A 20,347-nucleotide genomic window follows, 5' to 3' on the forward strand; every position below is an offset into this window, starting at 1 on the left:
CAGTTACATACTATTGATACACAAACTGTTCTTAACTGGTTCATACTTTTGATAGACAAACTGTTCTTAACTGGTTCATACTATTGATGCACATACTGTTATTGACTGGTTCATACTATTTATACATATACTCTTCTTAAGAACTCTGGTTCATACTATTAATACAGATACTGTTCTTAAGAACTCTAGTTTGTTCTAGTGATACAGATACATTTCTTAAGAACTCTAGTTCGTACTATTGAAGCGGATAATGTTCTTATGAACTGATTGAATCTGCTTATGATCACGTTGGAAGGAGAGTAAATCAGGTGTCATACGACACCTTATCTCCGTGTGTGTGTGTTTTTTTCTCTCTCTCGACCCATCCTCTAGGTGTAATGGGTCTGTGTGTGAATACTGGCAGGATAGCTGGATAGCTTTCAGTGTGTGTGTGCGTCTGTGTTGAGAATGGACCTTCTCCTCCTGCTGGCTCTCGTCTCTTCTCTCTCCCGATGCTCAGGTAAGACATGCAGACCATCCAGGGAGATCACCACATGTTGTGGAGGAACTGAACAGAAAGGATTTGGACTTGAATGTGCGGACACTGAGTTTATCCTTGATTCATAGTATAAATAATGCATGCTTTACTAAATCCCAGTGTTCATCAATCTGATCTGATCACATCACTTGTTAATACATCGCTGAAATATCAGTAGTAGGACTTAAATAAATGTACTTGGAAGAGTTCAATGGATTCTTAAAATAGTGTATGGATGGTTCAGTACTTATTTAACTTTATTTAACTTTAGTTATTGTGTACCGAGTTTGTCGGTCCGAATGACAGAAGTACTTTCTCAACGGAGGGCATGATGGAGGTCTTCATGTGTCATTGTATAAGATAAAAATAAAAAGTGATTAGAATTTGTTCTCGAAATATAACTATTACCCAAAAATGTGAATAAGCTGTACAGACACCAGAAGTCACACTGTTATGAGGTTAAGTGGGGACCCACTTAACGGTTAAAGTGCAGACCCAATAAAATGTTTAAGTGAGGTAAAGTGGGGCCCAGCTAATGGTTAAATTGGGGACCCAGTTGAAGGTTAAAGTGGGGTAAAGTGGGGACCCAGTAAAAGGTTAAAGTGGGGACCCAATGAAAAGTTAAGGTGGGGTAAAGTGGGAAACTTGTAAATCCATGACTCCTTACATCCAACCAGCTGCTACCTTGCCATTGTTTTCCACTAGGTGAGAAAAGTTATCCCGTCTCAAAGGACGTCTTTATTAAGATAGGCGGAGAAGTTATCTCTTTATGTTGATGGTTAAGTGGCTCTCTGTGCCGACTCTATTTTCACAGAAAGGATCTCGTCATTAGGATAACAATGAGCTCTGTCACCTGGCAGACCAATGTCACACGCTGCATTCATCCAGCACACATAAAGGATAGTTTAGCTCATTAATTTAGCCCAAAGTCATCCGATATGACCCAACACACACCAACACAGGGCCTCAGTGAGACTGCAGAGAGAAGGTTTACTGCTGAATTAGTCCTAATCTAGAGCCCTGAATAAGGAAAAACTACTCAGTGTGGGAGCATGAACGTGAGACTGAAAGAACCATCAGTTCATAACCAGGGAAGGCTGTGTGTGTGTGTGTGTGTGTGTGTGTGTGTGTGTGTGTGTGTGTGTGTGTGTGTGTGTGTGTGTGTGTGTGTGTGTGTGTGTGTGTGTGTGTGTGTGTGTGTGTGTGTGTGTGTGTGTGTGTGTGTTCTCCACAGCTCTCTGGTGTTACGACAGCCAGTATACCTGCGCTGACCCATGCAAAGGTAAGACAAGATGGCGGACAGGCTTATTGTTTTTTTGAGAACACTGACCAATGTGCATAAAACAATTCACAAGTCGCCGTTCCTTAACAGATAACCGGTGTGGACCTCTTCTTGTCGAGTTTCATGTGAAAAAGTGCCATTTAAGTGTCATTTGACGATTTACTATGTTAAACACGCATTTACAGTTACTTTAGTTTTGCTCTGTAACAACAGCAACCAAACCATCTAAGAAAACGAATTTGTTTTTCTGCTTAAACAAAAAAATACATTTAAATAAAAAAGCATACAATTTGAACTAAAAGGAAGCTTAACACAACTGCCTGACCTATATATAATATGTGTCTAATTGAGCTCCCTTACGTTGCATTTTAGACCCCGGGCACTGGGCGATGCTGTTCCCAAACTGTGGAGGATTACGGCAGTCACCCATCAACATTGTCACCAGCCAAGTGCACGTCAACACAGCCTTACACCCGTTGGATTTCAAGGGGCATGAAAGCAAAATTAATATCACTGTGGAAAATCTTGGGCATTCAAGTATGTCACGTTTAATATACATAAATATATATATATATACTGTATAATCTCAATTGTATTTCATATTGTAATGTAATCATGTGTTTAATATAGATTACACATACAAACACAAAAGCAGACAGACAGACAGACACACAAGCACAATGCTGAATTTCACAAATAGCTGCCCATCTCCACTGTAAACAAACAAACGTTGTTCAGGCTATTGGCTTCAGGCTAACATTGCTTCAAACCCTTGACTTTGAACTGAAGTTCGGAGTTTGACTTTGAACATATTTGAAATGTGAGCTCTGGGGCCCTGGTGTAGTGGGGCCCGGGGCTGGGGCCCTTGCTGCTGGTCCTAAAGCCACCTTCCCCTGCAGTCCAGTTCCTGCTGCCCCAGTCGGTGCGTCTGACCGGAGGAGCCCTGCCGGGGAACTACCGAGCCCTCCAGTTCCACCTGCACTGGGGGGCCGACGGGGGGCCGGGCTCAGAGCACACCATCGATGGAGAGAGGTTCCCCATGGAGGTCATTACTCTGGGTCGGGCTGGAGGCGGGGGGGGTCATGTTTAGTCTGAGTGTGTCGAATGGACAGCTGTCATTGGATGTAAATCATCTCCTGAGTGAAAAACCTCCACATATGTTATGTTGACTAGTGATCAAATTGATGTAGCAGCCAATCAAATTAGCTTTCACCTTTACACTTTTATCAAATCGTTATCTGAATTGAGCTTTCTCTTTACACTTTCATCAAATCAAAAATCTGAATTGTGCTTTCTCCTCATTACTATAAAACTATTATAAACCAAATGTATGTACAGATGTTTGACCCTGACACAAGAGGCCAACATGTTGGGCTCTCAGCCCCAGCCCAGTTCTGAGGCTCAAGCTCCTCCTGTCCTCTCCGGTCCCTCTGCAGCTCCACATGGTCCACATCAAGGAGCCCTACAGCTCCCTGGCCGAGGCGGAGCACGACATGGCCGGCATAGCGCTCCTCTCCTTCCTGTTTGAGGTACCGCAGCGTTTTGTGAAGGGAAAACCACAACTAGCGTTATGGTCTCAGCCTTATTATTATCATTATTATTACTACTATAGCGGCCAGCTAGCAGCTAGCATTCAGACCCAAGAAGGCCCATGAAAGGGTCGACTGGAGGGTCAGATGCACAACACTGATGAACGGTGTGCGTTTGACACACCAGTAGACCCTTTCAGAGGTGTCCTTCTCATTCATTCATTCTCATTACACTTTTATGGGTCTGCACTTTTAATGAAAATGGGCACATACACCCTGGTACATAAAATACAGATGGTACCCGTCTAATCCAGATCGTACAGGCGTCATCCCTGGATACTGAAATAAGACATGACTGGCCGCTTAGAATATGCCTGGTGTCATATTTGGGCGGCATATACGCTGTTGTGATTAATAAAATGCCCCTTTGGCTATTGACAGGAGTCAATAGACGACCATCCTCACCTCAACACTCTGATTGCTGCGATGGGACACATCCATGAAAACGGTATCATCATACATCTGGGTCCCAGAGCACAGTTGGTGGTGCATGGGGACCAATAACAGTGATGGATGTTCCCCATGAAATTGCCAATACATTGTTCTCTGCACTAAGAGGCATCTGACATTTTCTTACTCCTTCAGGCAGCTCAGCAGAGATCCGAGACTTCAGACTGACCGACATCATCCCACCTGCAAAGGACCTCCATAGTTACTATCGCTATGTGGGCTCCATGACGACGCCCGGTTGTGAGCAGGCAGTAGCTTGGACGGTGTTTCACAAGACCCTGCCCGTCAGCAGCAAACAGGTGGCCCTTAGGCGCCCCTAGGGGCCGATGAGTGAAGTCCTGATGGGATGACCATTTGTCAAATTCACGATGATATTCAGACAATTGTTTGCTCATTCCTTTCTGCATGTCTTCCTCTTCTCCTCCTCCTCTTCCAGCTGGTGGCGATATCTCAGCAGTGTCGCTTTTGGAACGGCAAGCCCATGATGAACATCTTCCGCCCGGTGCAGCCACTAGATGGCAGAGTTGTCTACTGGTCGAGGGCCAGAGCCGTCCTCCCCAACATGCTGGGCGCGTGTCTGTGTGTGCTCTGCCAGTTCTGGCTCTCGGCCTGGGGCACTTGGGGCGACACAAGTTTTGTATAAAAAAAAGAGCCTTTTTTTTACTCTATATGTCCAATTCAAACAGAACTGCACGTATTATTCAGAACCCATTTTGACATTTTAAATATTCAGATCCCTAGTTTTCGTCCATTAGTGGAATGATTAAAGGAAAACAACGTAGTGTAAGTTAGGACCCTGAGAGGCAACACTTAACAACACCCTGCACTCTGTATTCACTGAAGACAACTTCTACTGCTTCTACTGCCATCGTAATTCAGTTTTAGGAAGAATACGACAAACCAATACGCACCAGAGCGCTGACGTAGAATAAATACTCACATCATGGATATAGCTTGTCTACAGATGTTTCATTTAGGTTATGTTCAACCCAAGCCACAGGAAGAGGGTAGAGTTGAGGAGAGAATGGGTATTTTCTGTATTTCTGGAGGGAAGAAATGTTTCCAGGGCTTTCTTCTACTCCTGCTTCTCTTCTGCAGTTTAACATGGGTGTAGTGTGACCAGTGAGTCCTGGATTAAATGAACCTTGTCAATAATGAATGACTGATTTCAATCTCCAATTAAAAAATATACGTATATAAAATGGCACCAATGGTATTCTTAAGTTGTTTACTTATGAAAAACGTCCCTACAATATTCACTATTTGCATATTGTTCACAAAACAGCTATTTGTTGGTTTGTTGGTGCTTACTCAGCACCAACATATTTACTTCATAAGTATTACAAAATGAAATGTGTGTAGTATTGAGTGGCCTTTCACAGAATGGACTGGGCAGAAAGTGAGTATCTTATTCATAATTATGTTGAATTAGCGTATACTACACACACACACACGCGCGTCTACAATACCTCAATACCCAATGGCTCCACCTGATTGGCTGTGCTCTCTGCATGTGGGTGTATGAAACAGGACACCTATTTCTCTGAAGGGAAGACGAAAAGAAAATAACAAAATGTGGTAAAAGACAATGTTAGAAGGCTTTCAGGCTTCAGGGTTTTCAATTAGACATTCACCTCGTCAATCTTTAATCGATCAATCGTACTTTAGCACTTAATGTGCCATTTACCTTCTGCCAGCCAGATGTCAGAAATTTAGACTTTTTATAGCCCCAGTGCGTCCATCTTTTTCCTAATGACGTAAGCGAATGGTTGAGCGGCAGTGCAGAGTCCCGCCTCCCGCTACTTCAGATGTTCGACCTGAGATCGCCTGCTGCCTGGGAGCTCTGGCTGCCCCGCCTCCTGTTATCATCGCACCTGATCGCCTCACCTGATCGCCTTTTAGCTGGATCGTGCAGCTCGCCGTTGTTTGGTATGAAGTAGTTGTGTGCATCTGTGTACCTTCTAAACTTTGCACAAGTCCTCAACATTGGCTTCCATCCCTCAGGCAGTTCATTGGCCGGGTCTTCCCTCTCCCGTATCGAAGTAGAGGGGGGGGTCAAGGTGAGGGTAGAGGGGGGGTCAAGGTGAGGGTAGAGGGGGGGGTCAAGGTGAGGGTAGAGGGGGGGGGGTCAAGGTGAGGGTAGAGGGGGGGGGTCAAGGTGAGGGTAGAGGGGGGGGGGTCAAGGTGAGGGTAGAGGGGGGGGGTCAAGGTGAGGGTAGAGGGGGGGGGGGGTCAAGGTGAGGGTAGAGGGGGGGGGTCAAGGTGAGGGTAGAGGGGGGGGGGTCAAGGTGAGGGTAGAGGTCGAGGGTAGATGTGTATAGGTTAACTCATTATGGTCAGTATTAAACATCACATAATGCACAACATGCAGAAAAAGCCACACAACCAGGTAGAATTTGTTATATACGATTTTATATAAACACCATGAGTATACATTTTATAAAATCGTTTGCACATTGAAACATTTTGGGAAGCCTTTTGTCCGATGTCCGAACCCATTTTGATCACAAAGCGTGTATCGTGAATCCAGCGCAGCCATCTGTCCCTAACTCTGTCCCTAACACTGAACCCCGACGCCTTGAAGGACAAGGAACCCTCCCACTGTGGGGAGGAAGGAACCCTCAATGGAACACGCTAGGTGCATCCAAACGTGCAACAGATGGTGAGAAGGTCACGTTGCGTGAGTGTGGAGGAGATGAATCCACAGGCCAAATTCCTTTTGTGTGAGTGTGGAGTAGATGAATCCACAGGCCAAGGTCACGTTGTGTGAGTGTGGAGGAGATGAATCCACAGGCCAGCGATGAGTGGCGGTTGTTGATCACTGAAATGTGGACAGAGGAAAACAGCATATTGTTCAGTTGACTGTCTAGGTAGTGTCACGTTATCAAAAGGTCATTACACCTGTAGTCAATGAACACGATATCCATGTCATCTTCAGCAGTGGGATACTGACCTAAAGGCCTCCAGCTGGTCAGAGATACAGGTTTGATGCAGCTCAGGTCTGTCTGTCCCAGACTGGACACAGCATTTCAACTGCACCTTACAAAGACGGATGATATGGATACAAAAGAATACAATGATTCAGTTGTTATTTAGCAGACCGTCTGAGCCAAAGAGACTTGGTGAATTCAGAAGTGCGTCATGCCATGTAGTCTGAGAACTCAGGGGTGGAACCCAGCACCATTTGATGGAGAGCCAAACACCCCATCCTGCCCCGTTAAGAGTTCCATCAGCAACAGACTCACCTTCCAGATGCATGGCTCCTTCAGCTCTCTCCTCAGTGGATATCCCCTTGGAGTCGGGTGTCACTCGCCCCACCCTGACGTCCTTCACCAGGCAGGTCCTCCATCACCTCCCTATGCCCCGCCTTCCTGTTTGGGGACAAACGGGGCCGTTTGGCCTCAATGTCTGGGCACAATCAAAGTGGTAGTTTGATGGTCTGACATCAGTGGTAGTTTGCTATAATGTCTGGTAGTAAACTGTTGTTTCCCAGTACAAGTCATGTTTAGTTCATGCAAACATACCAGTACTACTTGTTGGCAGGCAGACTCATGGTTCTCCAGGTGCACGGCTCCTCCATCAGCTCTCCTCAGGCAAGGACTCCTGGTCTGTGTAAACAGTAGTGGTAGTTGAGCAATTGGGGGGGGGGGTATTCTTGTGACGCCCAGTTTAAACCAAAGCACTGGCTGGAGTGTTAATGAGGGCATTGAATATGATTTGTTTTATTCTTTCCAACTTGCATAGAAACTAAAGCAAATGCAAAGCAGCTATAGTTTGTAATCTTTTAAGTCAGAACACTGAAATATTCTAGTTGATGAAAATGCTGTTCAGTTCCATAAATAATTGAATCACTTAGTTCTGATCGTCATTCGTCACATGACTGAACACAATGATGACCCACAGCTGTCCTTTACCTTCCAGAGACCTCTGCAGTCGCATCGTAGCGATCGTAGATCCGAGCGGATCCTGGTGGGTCAGCGATACAATCAGGATATGAAAAGAAAAAAACATTCTCACACCTCAGTAGACAGTTTTTCTTCATTTTAAAAGGGGACATTATACCACCAGGTGTGAGTGTGATTAGCCTTACAAGCCGTTTCCAAAATCTGACACATATTACATCACTACTGGGCGTGTACACCTAGATCTGTGCTGGATAGATGAGCAACGTTTACTTCGGTCCACTGGGTAGGCTGGTAGAATGATCTGCACAGCACAGATCTAGGTGGACACGCCCACTAGTGATGTCATATGGGGCAGATTTTCAAAACCGCTTGTTAGGCTAATCACACTCACACCTGGTGGTATAATACTTCCCCTTTACAGAATAACAACTTTCAGAACTCATGTGAGAAATCAGACGCTGCAGCCTCACATGGAGAGCAAAATTGTGAGTGAATAAATCCTGTTCACTCACAGCTCCATTAACCCAGCGACTTTTTTCTCAAAATCATTCTGATCAAAACGATGGCTGAAGAGACCGATGTAGGGCTGGTGGAGTGGCTAGTCTAGCAGCCTACTCCTTCACATTGAGGTGGCAGTGTAAGGTATAATCACCTCAGGGTCGGCTGTCCTTGCCCCCCCACCGAGGGACGTCCTTCACCAGCAGGTCCTCAGCATGGCTCCATCAGCCCCCCTCCATCACAGAGTTCTGGTCTGGGGCAAACAGCAGGGAATTTGCCTCATGTCCACCATGTTCAGTTCATGCAAACCAGTGCAAACCAATACCACCTGTTGGCAGGTAGATTCATGGTCGTCCTCCAGATGCAGTTCCTCCATCAGCCAAGGGCATCGGGTCTGTAACAAACGGGGGTGGTAGTTGAGCAGTGGGTGGGATTATTCTTTGGACGCCTCTTTTAAACCATTCTGAACCAAAGTACTGGCTTTTGGTGTAAAATGTAGAGGAATAGAAGACACTGCAAGTTAAAAAAATAAATAAGAACCATGCACACACTTGAAAATGTGTTATGCAGGAGAATGGTAGAACATTCTGTGAATTCAACAGCACACATTTGAAATTTGACTGTTAACATTATTCAAACAGTCTTCTGCCTCAGCTGAAACTCAATATTTAAAACAAACAATAAAACTTGTAGAATTCTTGTACCAGTAGTGTAGACTCTAGCCTTCACATTTAGGGGTTAGAGTCTCAATAAAACTTCACCGATGGCTCCATTAAGCCAAGGACGGTTTTCTCTAAATCTGCCATATTAGATGACGGCTGAAGTAACCGATTTTAGAACAGAAACTGTTCAGTAGCAGTGAGTGATAATCAATTTAGAGACTGGCTGCATTCACCCCGACATCATTCTTAAGGCAGGGCCTCCGTCCACCATGGCTCCGTCGGCTCTCGTCCACCATGGCGCCGTCGGCTCTCGTCCACCATGGCGCCGTCGGCTCTCCTCCATCAGTCCTCCTCCTCCACCAACGCGTCCTGACCTAACATCAAACGGCAGTAGTTGGGTCCAAAATCAGCCATATTAGATGACGGCTGAAGTAACCGATTTTAGAACAGAAACCGTTCAGTAGCAGTGAGTGATAATCAAACTAGAGATTGGCTGCATTCACCCCGACATCATTCTTAAGGCAGAGGTGATTATACCTTACACTGCCACCTCAATGTGAAGGAGTAGGCTGCTAGACTAGCCACTCCACCAGCCCTACATCGGTCTCTTCAGGCATCGTTTTGATCAGAATGATTTTGAGAAAAAAGTCGCTGGGTTAATGGAGCTGTGAGTGAACAGGATTTATTCACTCACAATTTTGCTCTCCATGGGAGGCTGCAGCGCCTGATTTCTCACATTGATTCCCACAGTATTTCCCCATCTTTTATAACATTATGATCTTCTCAGTGATCTCTGCAGCGTGGTCGGTGGGAGGCGATGTGGCCGAGCTGTTGAACCAGGCTCTTTCGGTGTAAGTGGCTTTCGATCAATGTTGATTTTTTTTACATTTACATTGAGGGCATTTAGCAGATGCTTTAAACCAAAGCGATGAGTACATTTTTCAGAAAGAGAAGCAATAAACTAGACACAGGTTGGACGTCGTCAGGAAGCGGACTCCCAAACACTAAATCAAGGTACTGAACCATCATAATCAAGCACATTAACATCCAATATACATCCTTTTAACGCAAAAATCAACATTGATCGAAAGGCACTTACACCGATAGAGCCTGGTTCAACAGCTCGGCCACATCGCCTCCCACCGACCACGCTGCAGAGATCACTGAGAAGATCATAATGTTATAAAAGATGGGGAAATACTGTGGGAATCAATGTGAAAGCTTCAATATCAAACACTCACATGTGCGGTTGGATTGACATCTTCTGCATCATACAGGATCAGGACTGCAAGGCCTGGAGTTTCCCCCGTCTGTTAGCACAACATTCATCCATTTAAAAACACCACGACGCGCTCTACATCACTGCCTCACCAATAATAAACTGAACATCAATATAAGAGTTCTTGGTCACCACGTATCTTAGTTGCCTTGTGCTTAGTTTGATTTATTCAAAAGTCAAAGGTTTATGGTAGCATTTGCGCAACAATTAACTTTACTTTTCTAAACAGCTATACCATTTGATAATACGTGAATAAGCACACTTACATTTAACCCTTCCTTTTGTTTCTGAAGTCTAGCAGAAACTATATTGAGCAGATCACAGCCCAGATATTTAGAACACTAGCAATATCAATAGTAATTTAGATAGTAAAATTATACTTAGCCACATTCAGCTGCTGGGTTGTTGAAGAAATAAAAAGCCGTAGTAGGTAAATGCCGTCGTCTCCATCTTTTACGCGACCCGATAAATTAATGCGCAGAAAATCGAGAGTTGATTGTAGAGCGCAGTTATCAAAGTAGTTTGCAGTATTTTGTGGGATAATTAAAAATATATATATTTTAAGAGTGCCCTTCCTAATTTCTAGTGCATAAGGATTTACCAATAATCGCAGATGGTTACCTATAGAAATGGGGCACTGCCAGATTACCTTAATTGGGTACGCTCATTAGTTATGAGGTTTACGCAAATGCCAATCCTGATCGTACTGCCAGACGCCATAATAAGGTGTGGATGACGTAACGCAATTGCCAATCCTGTTCGTACTGCCAGTTATCCTCCACCACACAGTGCTGCAGCATTAGAGCTTCACAGACTGCACAAAACTAACTACCAACCTCTACAGAAACCCCAAGCCCCGTCATACTGGAATCGTAACGTTCCAGTACGAACCATCCCTAAGTAACGTAACCAGCACCTCACCTTGAGCTGAACGACGATAGATCTTGTGGTCGTCTCATTGCAAAATACAGCCAACAGACTTACCTTGAGGCGATCTGGTAGTTTGTTGCTGTTGGTTTATGTACAAAACATTTTGACTAAACATTTCAGTTACCCCATTTAACTAATTATCTACCAATGAACAATGCTTGCCAGTGTACAAAAAAAGCTAACTAATCTGTCTTTTGGCTACTTCCTCGCTTCACATCGCATGAGCATTGTCATATTGATCCGGGTGTGGTCTGAGTGGCCAGAGATGCATGTTAGGATACTGTGCTGTCTGAAATCTACTGTTCTGTAGACGTGCCCCCCTCCGGAGAAACAGTGTTCAAAAGGGCTGTTGCATCAGTTACATGACCTGTAACATCCGTCAAGACTGTGACAGGGACTCCCCAAGGAGAGACGCCATGGGTAGGATGCGAGGGCTCTTTCTCAGTGACTAGAATACACCACAGCGCCTACGGGAGGGAACCATTGCACACATTTCAATATTCCTCTTCATAGATCTTGAAGCCCCAGCGAGGATTTATTTTCCTCCTCAGCTGAAGAAGAGCTTGGTTACAGCATGAAGAGAACCGTAGTTGGGATGTTACCAAGATGGTTTCTGATTCAAAGGGGGACCCAACTCCCAGGTCCAGCTAGCATCGACAAATGCATTGCAATTCAGCCCAAGAAAAACTTGCATCCCAGCACAGGAGTCCAGAAGATACAATCCACAGGGCCTGCCAGCCAACTATCATGTCGGGGCTAGAAAGGACAGCCACGTCGCCGTCTTTCAAGCTTGAAGGACCATTTCCTAAAATGTTGTGATGTTTAATAAGTGCGTATCCCCATGTCATCACGCTCACACATGGTATGCCTCGTCACCCTGATCACGCCCGGATGAAGAACCCCAGGCCAGGTAGAACCCCGACTACATGAACAACCGAACCAGGTAGAACCCTGACCACATGAAGAACCAGGCCAGGTAGAACCCTGACCACATGAAGAACCAGGCCAGGCAGAACCCTGACCACATGAAGAACCAGGCCAGGCAGAACCCTGACCACATGAACAACCAGGCCAGGTAGAACCCTGACCACATGAACAACCAAGCCAAGCAGAACCCTGACCGCATGAACAACCAGGCCAGGTAGAACCCTGACCACATGAAGAACCAGGCCAGGTAGAACCCTGACCACATGAAGAACCAGGCCAGGTAGAACCCTGACCACATGAACAACCAGGCCAAGCAGAACCCTGACCGCATGAACAACCAGGCCAGGTAGAACCCTGACCACATGAAGAACCAGGCCAGGCAGAACCCTGACCGCATGAACAACCAGGCCAGGCAGAACCCTGACCACATGAAGAACCAGGCCAGGCAGAACCCTGACCGCATGAACAACCAGGCCAGGCAGAACCCTGACCACATGAAGAACCAGGCCAGGCAGAACCCTGACCGCATGAACAACCAGGCCAGGTAGAACCCTGACCGCATGAACAACCAGGCCAGGTAGAACCCTGACCGCATGAACAACCAGGCCAGGTAAAACCCTGACCTCATGAACAACCAGGCAAGGTAGAACCCTCGCCATGCCCACCTGAAGAGCCACAGGCAGTCCAGTTGTTTTCCTTCAGACTCAAACTCTTCCGCTTTGATGAGCCTGAGAACAGGGACGGGATTTGATGGAAGTGGTGAGAAGGTAATCTGATTAGGTCACCCCAGTGGTGGGATGGTAGGTATCGGACATCCCAGTAGCTGGTAGGTTTCAGACATCCCAGTAGCTGGTAGGTTTCAGACATCCCAGTAGTTGGTAGGTTTCAGACATCCCAGTAGTTGGTAGGTTTCAGACATCCCAGTAGCTGGTAGGTTTCAGACATCCCAGTAGCTGGTAGGTTTCAGACATCCCAGTAGCTGGTAGGTTTCAGACATCCCAGTAGTTGGTAGGTATCGGACGTCCCAGTAGTTGGTAGGTATCGGACGTCCCAGTAGTTGGTAGGTAGGTCATGAACGGACCAGACCTTGAACAGAGCAGGGATTGGTTGGTAGGTCTTTACAGTAGGATTCTCCTCATCCCATATGAACAGCAGGCCGATGAGCCCTCTGCTGGCTCAGATGCAAGCCTTTCTCAGGCTGAACTGCAGAGTAATGGAGGAGGCCAGCTGGTCCTGGAAGTTCGGTCCTCTTAAATCAGAACCTATCGCGGTAAGATCCCACCAAGGACCCTTTTCGTGACTGCAGCTGTGCTCTACTCCAGCTGCGGAGGTAGAGAAACCGTAGCTACAGCTTCAAGATGTATGGTGGGCAACGTTGAAATGTGCTCCATGGTTCTCTAGCGAAGGACCGAGGTGGTGTTCTAGTCGTTGAGGAAGAGCCCTCACCTCTCATCCCCGGGCGTTTCTCCTTTAGGTGAGACCCTGTCACCATCTTGAATGACATCCCAGTTCATGTAAATGACTTCACAACCACCTCTTAGACACATGCCTTCACCTGAAGGGGGCAAGTCTACAGAGCTGGAGGCTTCAGACAGCGCAGAACCCTAGCATGCATCTCTGATCACTCAATCTGAACCCTCATCAGTACGGTAACTCATGTGACGTGATGCAAAGTTCAGGAAGTAGTGGCGAAGCATGTCGAAAGAAAATCTAGACAAAACCTTGGAGTATGTTTTGGCTGCACTCTGAGAAACCCTATGTTACTATTCTCACAATTCACTTGGAACCTATACTACACCCCTTCTAACACAGCATTGACACATGTTCAAACTAAACAGGTAATTAGCCCACGTACCAACAAAAAACATTATTTAAAATCATTCACCTTTCCACCTCAGCCAACGAGGAGGCCAAAACAATGCCCCAGCATAAAGAGGAAATATAAGGACTTACAGTTCGCAGTTTCTTCTTCATGGTTCAGTTTTGATACTCACAGAATCACTTTCTCCTCTTTGACCTGTGAAGTAACGGAACGAGCAGATTCGTTTTAGTGCTCAAACCACACCACTGAGGCAAAGTTGATTCAAGCTAACTTAATTTGAATTAATCATGCATTCCTTTCCCCAAATATTGGCACCAATCTTCTCCAAACGACAGTCCTTTAACCTGTAGAAACTTCATTAAAACTTGATACTAATCTTTTTTTTTTACTATATTTTGGCAGTTGTGTATAGTTTAGCTGCATCTAGACTAATATACTTGAAAGAAATATATCAAATTCTTAAGGGTTTTAACTTTTAATTTGTTTTGTTTTTAAAAAGGCACAAATCCACCTAATAAAACGATCAAGGGCTTAATAAAAAACATGATTTGGCAAACGCATCAGACTCTATAGACGTCTTAAATCAGCCCACACAACTAGCACATTGAATCCACATTTAACCACACCACCTGAATAAATAAATGGCCTATAACCACGCAAAAACACTACAAATGATGTCCAATTACATCAAGAACCAACATTAAACATCAAGTAAGCCTAGTAGGAAAATAAACGTTCTACTCACAGCAGGTCCAGATGTGGTGGTCCGTTTTACTTCGAAAAGCGTTCGTTACAAGAACTGTCATTTGTCACACAAAACCGGGAAACTCCAACCAAGTTCTGGTTAAACTCCTAAAGTATAGCCTACATCACCGTACCTGGGAGACGTTAGACGGTTGGTGGGGAGACCGACCTGCTTAGTTTGGCCTACTGAGCAGCAGACAGGTAAGTTAGAGATGACTGAGCACGAGTCACCACATGCAGGTGAACTCATTAGCGCGGAGCGTGGCACTAATTAGTTAAACCACGTGCAGATGCGACCCAGCGTGTTGCCTTGGTAACGGATATGCGACCACGCAAATACAATCCGCCGCCACGTGTCGCATTCATATATTTATTTATTTATTATAGATTTATATATCTATATTTATTCATTTATTTATTATTATGATAATAATAATACGTGAAGCTATCCGTGGTGGTGAGGATAAAGGTGAGTGGTTGTGCACTGGGAGCCCTCTTGCCTGTAGTGATGGGATTTTCGGCTCCTTTGCGAGATGCGGCTCTAATGGCTCTTCTTACTGTGGAGAGCCGGCTCTTTCGGCTCGCAAACGGCTCCCCATATACACATGTTTTACATTATTAATTAATTAATAGCTTAAACCTAATTTTATAACATTTTGTTTCATTATTGACATTGTTAAGCACTTATGAGTAAAAATGCAGCATAACAATGCTTTATGAATAAAACCTTTATTACAAAATAGCACCACTTCCAAAAAAAATAACTTGAAAAAATGTAACAGTTAAATATAAATACAAACACCCACCACAATACAAAAAAGAAGGCAATCAAAGCAGCTTCATAACAGAAAAGCCACAATACAAATATCAAATAAAGTGCTTTTAAATTTAAGTATAACACTATGACAAAACACAAGTTTTGAACCACTCACTCACTGTATTAAACACAGATACCCATCACAGTATGAGAAAAGTATTAAAGCAGCTTCATGCCAAAAAGGCATAATTTCAAGTATTATTTAGACCTAAAGTGCTATTAAATTAAAGTATAAAACACATGCGAACAACACAAGTTTTGAACCACTATAGAGATAAGGAACTCACTGTATCACTCAAAGACTTACAGATTGGCGTTGAGTAACACCAGGTGTCTAAGCTTGGCAGGGCTGATCCTGTTCCTTCTCTCAGTTATGATCTGTCCAGTTTTGGAGAAGATCCTCTCTGATGGGACGGATGTTGCCACTATGCACAGTCTACGTGCCATCACGTAAGAGAGCTGTGGATAGATCAGTGCCTTTGTCTCCCACCACCTCAGTGGGTCGGCACTGCGCTGGAAAAGAGGCTCCTCAAGGTAGGACCTCACCTCCAGAATAGCATCAGCTGTAGGATTCCTGGTTGCAGTGTCTCCGCTTGCCCGCTCCTCAAAAAACCTCCAAACAGCCGATGCTTGGGGCTCCTCCGGCTCATGTGCTGCTGCTCCCTCCTCTCCTCCATGACCCCCTTGCAGGTGAGATGACTGCCTATGCCTGGATGCTGCTGTGGTAATTCTTTGGAGGGCTTTGTCGACTGCTCTGTTGTCACTAAACGCCGCCTTTTTGAAGCGGGGGTCGAGGATGGACAGAACTGCATTGTATTCCATCCGGTGGAATTTTTTGTCCATGCTTGAAGAGAGGGAATTCACCAGATTCTTCACGCACGCTGTGGTGACTCTGCTCTGGTGCTCTATTGTCACCCTCTGAAGACCCCTGCACAGTATGAGCATTTTGGAGGCAGTAACATACCTGAAAAAAGAAGCATCAAAATATTATATTTGATATAATATTTATTCATTTAGGCTATTTAGCAATATTATTTTAAGCTTCACTTCTAAATTGCTTGACATAGGCTACTAATATTTTTTATTTAATAATATTATTTTCAGCCACTTCTAAACCTGTTTGTCAAAAAAAATATTTAACAAATAAAAAATTACAATGATAATAACATCCTAATAAAGTTGAATAGGTCATAGTAATATTATAGTAAAGTTCAATGAGATGATGTTTGAACACTGTACCTCTCTGCGCTGATCTCCACTGTGACCTGGTCAAAGGGCTCCAGGACGCTGCAGGCCTCTTGCAGAGCCTCCCACTCCTCTTGGCTGAGAGGAGCCACAGGTGCGTTGATGACCGCCAATGTTGCGATAACCGCATCCAGGATTCGCTGGATCATATGGAATGCCGAATTCCACCGGGTGACACACTCCTGTTTGAGCTTCAGCTCTGCCATAGACATCTGCCGTTGGGTGGATTTCAGTTTTTGGGTGGCTGCTGTGCTTCTGTGGAAAAATTCCACTATGGCCTTTACTTTATCCACAGTGGGCTTTATAGCCCTCAGAGCATTTCTCACAAACAGATTTATGGTGTGAGCCAGGCATGGATGGTGTGTCCATTTCAGCAGCTGAATGGCTTTTGTTATATTGGCTGCATTATCTGTGACACAGATAATGTGTCACAGAGAACACTGACCAATGTGCATAAAACATTCACAAGTCGCCGTTCCTTAACAGATAACCGGTGAGGACCTCTTCTTCTGAAAATGTGAAAAAGTGCCATTTAACTAAGTGTCATTTGACGATTTACTATGTTAAACACACATTTACAATTACTTTAGTTTTGCTCTGTAACAACAGCAACCAAACCATCTCAGAAAACGAGTTGGTTTTCTGCTTAAACAAAAAAATACATTTAAATAAAAAAGCATACAATTTGAACTAAAAGGAAGCTTAACACAACTACCTGACCTATATTTAATATGTGTCTAATTGAGCTCCCTTACGTTGCATTTTAGACCCCGGGCACTGGGCGATGCTGTTCCCAAACTGTGGAGGATTACAGCAGTCACCCATCAACATTGTCACCAGCCAAGTGCACGTCAACACCGCCTTACAGCCCTTGGATTTCAAGGGGCATGAAAGCAAAATTAATATCACTGTGGAAAATCTTGGGTATTCAAGTATGTCACGTTTAATATAGATAAATATGTATAGATAATCTCAATTGTATTTCATATTGTACTGTAATCATGTGTTTAATATAGATTACACATACAAACACAAATGCAGACAGTCAGACAGACAAGCACAATGCTGAATTTCACAAATAGCTGCCCGTCTCCACTGTAAACAAACAAACGCTGTTCAGGCTATTGGCTTCAGGCTAACATTGCTTCAAACCTTTGACTTTGAACTGAAGTTCGAAGTTTGACTTTGAACATATTTGAAAGGTAGACAGGATTTGATATAAGTGTTGTTACTAGTTGCTGGTACCAACATGTGAGCTCTGGGGCCCTGGTGTAGTGGGGCCCGGGGCTGGGGCCCTTGCTGCTGGTCCTAAAGCCTCCTCCCCCTGCAGTCCAGTTCCTGCTGCCCCAGTCGGTGCGTCTGACCGGAGGAGCCCTGCCGGGGAACTACCGAGCCCTCCAGTTCCACCTGCACTGGGGGGCCGACGGAGGCCCGGGCTCAGAGCACACCATCGATGGAGAGAGGTTCCCCATGGAGGTCATTACTCGGGGTCGGGCTGGAGGCGGGGGGGGGTCATGTTTAGTCTGAGTGTGTCTAATGGACAGCTGTCATTGGATGTAAATCATCTCCCGGGTGAAAAACCTCCACATATGTTATGTTGACTAGTGATCAAATCGATGTAGCAGCCAATCAAATTAGCTTTCACCTTTACACTTTTATCAAATCTGAAATCTGAAATTAGCTTTCTACTTTACACTTTCATCAAATCAAAAATCTGAATTGTGCTTTCTCCTCATTACTATAAAACTATTATAAACCAAATGTATAGATGTTTGACCCTGACACAAGAGGCCAACATGTTGGGCTCTCAGAGCCAGCCCAGTTCTGAGGCTCAAGCTCCTCCTGTCCGGTCCCTCTGCAGCTCCACATGGTCCACATCAAGGAGCCCTACAGCTCCCTGGCCGAGGCGGAACACGACATGGTCGGCATAGCGCTCCTCTCCTTCCTGTTTGAGGTACCGCAGCGTTATGTGAAGGGAAAACCACAACTAGCGTCATGGTCTCAGCCTTATTATTATCATTATTATTACTACGAGAGCGGCCAGCTAGCATTCAGACCCAAGAAGGCCCATGAAAGGGTCGACCGGAGGGTCAGATGCACACCACTGTGATGAACGGTGTGCGTTTGACACACCAGTAGACCCTTTCAGAGGTGTCCTTCTCATTCATTCATTCTCATTACACTTTTATGGGTCTGCACTTTTAATGAAAATGGGCACATACACCCTGGTACATAAAATACAGATGGTACCCGTCTAATCCAGATCGTACAGGCATCATCCCTGGATACTGAAATAAGACATGACTGGCCGCTTAGATTATGCCTGGTGTCAGATTTGGGCGGCATATACGCTGTTGTGATTAATAAAATGCCCCTTTGGCTATTGACAGGAGTCAATAGACGACCATCCTCACCTCAACACTCTGATTGCTGCGATGGGACACATCCATGAAAACGGTATCATCATACATCTGGGTCCCAGAGCACAGTTGGTGGTGCATGGGGATCAATAACACTGATGGATGTTCCCCATGAAATTGCCAATACATTGTTCTCTGCACTAAGAGGCATCTGACATTTTCTTACTCCTTCAGGCAGCTCAGCAGAGATCCGAGACTTCAGACTGACCGACATCATCCCTCCTGCAAAGGACCTCCATAGTTACTATCGCTATGTGGGCTCCATGACGACGCCCGGTTGTGAGCAGGCAGTAGCTTGGACGGTGTTCCACAAGACCCTGCCCGTCAGCAGCAAACAGGTGGCCCTTAGGCGCCCCTAGGGGCCGATGAGTGAAGTCCTGATGGGATGACCATTTGACAAATTCACGATGATATTCAGACAATTGTTTGCTCATTCCTTTCTGCATGTCTTCCTCTTCTCCTCCTCCTCTTCCAGCTGGTGGCGATATCTCAGCAGTGTCGCTTTTGGAACGGCAAGCCCATGATGAACATCTTCCGCCCGGTGCAGCCACTAGATGGCAGAGTTGTCTACTGGTCGAGGGCCAGAGCCGTCCTCCCCAACATGCTGGGCGCGTGTCTGTGTGTGCTCTGCCAGTTCTGGCTCTCGGCCTGGGGCACTTGGGGCGACACAAGTTTTGTATAAAAAAAAGAGCATTTTTTTTTACTCTATATGTCCAATTGAAACAGAACTGCACGTATTATTCAGAACCCATTTTGACATTTTAAATATTCAGATCCCTAGTTTTCGTCCATTAGTGGAATGATTAAAGGAAAACAACGTAGTGTAAGTTAGGACCCTGAGAGGCAACACTTAACAACAGCCTGCACTCTGTATTCACTGAAGACAACTTCTACTGCTTCTACTGCCATCGTAATTCAGTCTTAGGAAGAATACGACAAACCAATACGCACCAGAGCGCTGACATAGAATAACTAATCACATCTTGGATATAGCTCTTCTACAGAAGTTTCATTTAGGTTATGTTCAACCCAAGCCACAGGAAGAGGGTAGAGTTGAGGAGAGAATGGGTATTTTCTGTATTTCTGGAGGGAATAAATGTTTCCAGGGTTTCTTCTACTCCTGCTTCTCTTCTGCAGTTTAACATAGGTGTAGTGTGACTAGGGAGTCCTGGACTAAATGAATTGTCAATAATGAATGACTGATTTCAATCTCCAATTAAAAAATTTACGTATATAAAATGGCACCAATGGTATTCTTAA

General features: G+C 45.0%; 2 protein-coding genes and 2 long non-coding RNA genes across 5 annotated transcripts; 2 read left to right on the plus strand and 2 right to left on the minus strand.

The window, feature by feature from the left end:
* Window positions 1-33: 33 nt before the first annotated feature.
* Window positions 34-5,040, plus strand: LOC130385467 (carbonic anhydrase 4-like). The gene is made up of 8 exons (XM_056593974.1): window positions 34-499; window positions 1,752-1,799; window positions 2,172-2,336; window positions 2,699-2,844; window positions 3,236-3,328; window positions 3,770-3,836; window positions 3,974-4,137; window positions 4,275-5,040. Exons 1-8 carry the CDS (start codon window positions 448-450, stop codon window positions 4,479-4,481), a joined length of 942 nt encoding a protein of 313 aa, XP_056449949.1. The 5' UTR covers window positions 34-447; the 3' UTR covers window positions 4,482-5,040.
* LOC130385468 (uncharacterized) lies at window positions 3,542-5,382 on the minus strand. The gene is made up of 3 exons (XR_008896016.1): window positions 5,308-5,382; window positions 4,779-4,930; window positions 3,542-4,455 (listed from the first exon to the last, which is right to left on the minus strand). It is a non-coding gene; the product is annotated as an uncharacterized LOC130385468 (long non-coding RNA).
* An 856-nt stretch (window positions 5,383-6,238) lies between these two features.
* On the minus strand, window positions 6,239-14,850 carry LOC130386657 (uncharacterized). 2 transcript variants are annotated; one of them, XR_008896154.1, is made up of 9 exons: window positions 14,607-14,850; window positions 10,145-14,056; window positions 9,137-9,277; window positions 8,396-8,635; window positions 7,753-7,804; window positions 7,363-7,446; window positions 7,084-7,209; window positions 6,792-6,871; window positions 6,239-6,659 (listed from the first exon to the last, which is right to left on the minus strand). It is a non-coding gene; the product is annotated as an uncharacterized LOC130386657 (long non-coding RNA). The 2 variants fall into 2 exon arrangements; XR_008896153.1 differs by lacking the exon at window positions 14,607-14,850 and adding an exon at window positions 10,003-10,066 and having other exon boundaries at window positions 6,251-6,659; window positions 6,792-6,877; window positions 10,145-12,239.
* A 1,220-nt stretch (window positions 14,851-16,070) lies between these two features.
* LOC130386013 (carbonic anhydrase 7-like) lies at window positions 16,071-20,325 on the plus strand. Its single transcript, XM_056594800.1, has 8 exons — window positions 16,071-16,112; window positions 16,698-16,761; window positions 17,435-17,599; window positions 17,998-18,143; window positions 18,529-18,621; window positions 19,058-19,124; window positions 19,262-19,425; window positions 19,563-20,325. The coding sequence occupies exons 1-8, from the start codon at window positions 16,071-16,073 to the stop codon at window positions 19,767-19,769; spliced, it is 948 nt and encodes a 315-aa protein (XP_056450775.1). The 3' UTR covers window positions 19,770-20,325.
* The last annotated feature ends 22 nt before the right edge of the window (window positions 20,326-20,347 follow it).

This window comes from Gadus chalcogrammus, chromosome 7 (genome assembly GCF_026213295.1).
Source record: "Gadus chalcogrammus isolate NIFS_2021 chromosome 7, NIFS_Gcha_1.0, whole genome shotgun sequence".
In the NCBI taxonomy this organism is placed as follows: domain Eukaryota; kingdom Metazoa; phylum Chordata; class Actinopteri; order Gadiformes; family Gadidae; genus Gadus; species Gadus chalcogrammus.